The sequence below is a fragment of the Myotis davidii genome, unplaced genomic scaffold (assembly GCF_000327345.1).
Source record: "Myotis davidii unplaced genomic scaffold, ASM32734v1 scaffold466, whole genome shotgun sequence".
NCBI classification, from domain to species: domain Eukaryota; kingdom Metazoa; phylum Chordata; class Mammalia; order Chiroptera; family Vespertilionidae; genus Myotis; species Myotis davidii.
This window is the reverse complement of record NW_006296564.1, coordinates 52,331-56,540: the sequence shown is the minus strand read 5'-3', so window position 1 is coordinate 56,540 and position 4,210 is coordinate 52,331. Positions and strand designations below refer to the sequence as shown.

Genomic DNA, 4,210 nt, shown 5'->3' with positions numbered 1-4,210 from the left:
CACCAAGGGGCAGATGCTCAATGCAGGAGCTTCTCCCTGGTGGTCAGTGTGCTCTCACAGCAGGAGCACTGCACAGCTGACAGACCTGTCCTAGTAGCCCACTGGCCTGGTGGCAGCCACTGCCTCAATAGCCCTGCAGGTCCAATCTCCAGAGAATGGGCCAGGCATCGATGGACCAGTGCTACCAGCACAATCCCAACAGTGCTGCCAGCCTCCTGGAAGTCGGCCTCAGGCACCACAGCCACATCCCCTCCCTAGATGCTCTGCAAGGAAGAAAGGATCTAAAAGTGGCTGCCAGGTGGCTCCCCACAACTGGTGCGAACATCAGCGGGATGGATCCGGATCCTGGGCTGGCAAGGGCATCCCACTGCCCGCTTGGAGGGCCAATCATATTCCCCCCCCCTCCCCCCCCCCCCCAGCCTATTCATGCACAAATTTGTACACCAGGCCTCTAGTGTTAAAATATGAAAACAGGCTCGAAGGAGAATGACTTCCTGCGTGAGGTGCAGTTGTCGCATTTGTCGGGCCCAATGGTGGCTCCACTGCTTCACACGTGGTTGCCTGGAGATGCAGCCGTTTTGCCCTCTGGAGTCAAGACAGTTGCGTGCATCCAGGACAGGGATTTCAGATGTGCTTGAAATAGAGAATGATTTCTTCAACTCTCCGCCAAGAAAAACTGTTCAATTTGGTGGAATAGTTACAGAAGTCTTGCTGAACTACAAAATGGGTGAAACAAATGACTATGAGTTGTTGAAGAACCAGCTGTCAGATCCAGACATAAAGGATGACCAGATCACTAACTGGCTGTTAGAATTCCGCTCTTCTATCATGTACTTGACTAAAGACTTTGACCAGCTTATCAATATTCTCTTGAGATTGCAGTGGTTGAATAGAAGTCAGACAGTGCTGGAGGAGTATTTGGCTTTTCTTGGTAATCTGGTATCAGCACAGACTGTCTTCCTTAGACCATGTCTCAGCATGATTGCTTCTCATTTTGTACCTCCCCGAGTGGTCATTAAGGAAGGTGACATAGATGTTTCGGATTCTGATGACGAAGATGATAATCTTCCTGCAAATTTTAACACTTGTCACAGGGCCTTGTAAATAATAGCAAGATATGTCCCATCGATACCGTGGTTTCTAATGCCAACACTGGTAGAAAAATTTCCTTTTATTCAAAAATCAGAGAGAACATTGGAATGTTATGTTCATAACTTACTAAAGAAATGCTAAAAGGACTGGTGTAAAAAGAAGAAATAAAAAGCTCAGAAAGAAAACAGCCACTAAAAATAGAAATGGCTACAAACAAGTACCTTTCAATAATAACTTTAAACATTAATGGACTAAATGTTCCAATCAAAAGACATCGAGTGGCTGAATGGATAAAAAAAAATGACCCATACATTTACTGTCTATAAGAGACCCACCTCAGAAGAAGGGACTCACACAGACTGAGAGTGAAGCGATGGAAAAATATCTTTCAGGAGAATGGAAATGAAAAAAAAGCTGGGGTAGCAATACTTATATCGGACAAAATAGACCTCAAAGTGAAGGCGATACCAAGAGATAAGGGAGGCCACATCATAATACTAAAGGGATCAATACAACAAGAGGATATAACCCTGATAAACATATATAAACTCAATGCAGGAACACCCAAATACATAAAAAAAACTCCTGGAAGATATCAAGGGAGAGATCGACAACAATACAATCATAGTAGGGGACTTTAATACACCACTGACATCACCTGATAAATCCTCTCAACAAAAAATTGGCAAACAAACAGCAATCCTAAATGATTCACTAGATCAGATGGACTTAATAGACATCTTCAGAACATTTCACCCCAAAACCATGGAATATATGTTCTTCTCAAGTGCTCATGGGACATATTCAAAAATAGACCACATATTGGGTCACAAACAAAGCCTCCCCAAATTCAAGAAGATTGAAATCATACAAAGCATCTTCTCAGACCACAAGGGCATAATATTAGAAATACACTACAATAAAAACCACACAAAATACTCAAACACTTGGAAGCTGAATAGCATGTTATTAAATAATGATTGGGTTACCAATGAGATCAAAGAAGAAATTAAAAACAAAAAAAAAAAAAAAAAAAAACAAGTAGAATTGGTAGTAAATCATCTAACTACATCTCAAAGACTTAGAAAGAGAGCAACAAGAAAACCCCAGAGTGAGCAGAAGGAAGGAGATAATAAATATCAGAGGAGAAATAAATGACATAGAGAGCAAAAAAACAATACATAAAATCAATGAAACCATCATCAACAAGATTGATGAACCTCTAGCCAGGCTCACCAAGAAGCAAAGAGAGAAGACCCAAATAAACAAAATAAGAAATGATAGAGGCAAAATAACAACAGACCCCACAAAAATACAAATGATTGTTAAACAATACTGTGGACAACTCTACTCCTACAAACTAGACAACCTGGAGGAAATGGACATATTCCTAGAGAAATACAACATTCCAAAACTCAATCAGGAAGAATCTAAAAATCTCAAGAGGCCAATAACTATGGAAGAAATTGAAGCTTCCAGAAATTGAAAACAAGCTTCAGCAAACAAAAGCCCAGGACCAGATGGCTTCACTGGGGAGTTTTACCAAACATTCAAGGAAGAACTAAAACCTATCCTCCTCAGACTACTACAAAACATTCAAGAGAGAGGAACACTTCCAAGCTCATTCTTTGAAGCCAGCATCACCCTAATACCAAAAGCAGCTAAAAACAACACAATGAAAGAGAATTACAGGCCAATATCCCTCATGAAAATAGATGCCAAAATCCTCAACAAAATCTTAGCAAGTCAGATCGAGCAGTACATCAGAAAGATCATACACCATGACCAAGTAGGATTTATCCCAGGGATGCAAGGATGGTACAATATCCACAAATCAATAAAGGTGATAAATCATATAAACAAATTGAAAGAAAAAAAACACATAGTCATATCAATTGATGCAGAAAAATTGTTTGACAAAATTCAACACCCATTTCTGATAAAAACTCTCAGCAAGGTTTGAATAGAAGGATCATACCTCAAAATAATAAAAGCCATATATGACAAACCCACAGCCAACATCATACTCAATGGACAAAAACTAACGCCATTTCCCCTAAGAACAGGAACAAGACATGGATGACCACTCTCACCACTAACGTCGATATAGTACTTGAAGTATTAGCCATTACAATTAGGCAAGAAGAAGAAATAAAAGGCATCCAAATTGGAAAAGAGGAAGTAAAACTGTCCTTATTTGCAGATGACATGATATTACACATAAAAAACCCTAAAGACTCCATTAAAAAACTGTTAGACTTAATAAATGAATTTTGCAATGTAGCAGGATACAAAATTAACACCAAGAAATCTAAGGCATTTCTATACACCAATAGTGAACTTTCAGAAAGGCAGACTGAAAAAGCAATCCCATTTACCATCGCACCAAAACAATTAAGCTACCTAGGAATAAACTTAACTAAAGAGGTAAAAGACCTCTACTCAGAAAACTACAGGACGTTGAAAAAAGATATAGAGGAAGACATAAACAGATGGTAGAACATACCGTGTTCATGGATTGGTAGAATCAACATCATTAAAATGTCCATACTACCCAAAGCAATCTATAAACTCAACACACTTCCCATTAAAATACCAACGGCATTTTTCACAGACCTAGAACGAACTCTCCAAAAATTCATCTGGAATAAAAAAAGACCCAGAATAGCTGCAGCAATCCTGAGAAAGAACAAAGTAGGTGGGATCTCAAGACCAGATACCATTCTTTATTACAAAGCCACTGTTCTGAAAACTGCCTGGTACTGGCACAAGAACAGACATATAGATCAATGGAATAGAATAGTGAGCCCATAAATTGGCCCCAACCAATATGCTCAATTAATATTTGACAAAGGAGGCAAAAACATACAATGGAGTCAAGATAGTCTCTTCAATAAATGGTATTGGGAAAATTGGACAGATACATGCAAGAAAATGAAACTAGACCACCAACTTACACCATACACAAAAATAAACTCAAAATGAATAAAGGACTTAAATATACGACGGGAAACCATAAAAATACTACAAGATTCCAAAGCCAACAAAATCGAAGTAATTTCTTCACTGATATAGCTCCTAGGGCATTGGAAACTACAGAGAAAATAAAAACAAAAAG

At 39.0% G+C, this 4,210-nt stretch overlaps 1 protein-coding gene across 1 annotated transcript; it reads left to right on the top strand.

Annotated features, from left to right (window-relative positions):
* Positions 1–511: 511 nt before the first annotated feature.
* On the top strand, positions 512–1,215 carry LOC102771177 (putative RRN3-like protein RRN3P2). Its single transcript, XM_015569307.1, is given in 3 exon segments — positions 512–596; positions 598–1,086; positions 1,089–1,215. Coding segments are annotated over 3 exon segments (681 nt in total). The 5' UTR covers positions 512–530; the 3' UTR covers position 1,215.
* Positions 1,216–4,210: the final 2,995 nt, after the last annotated feature.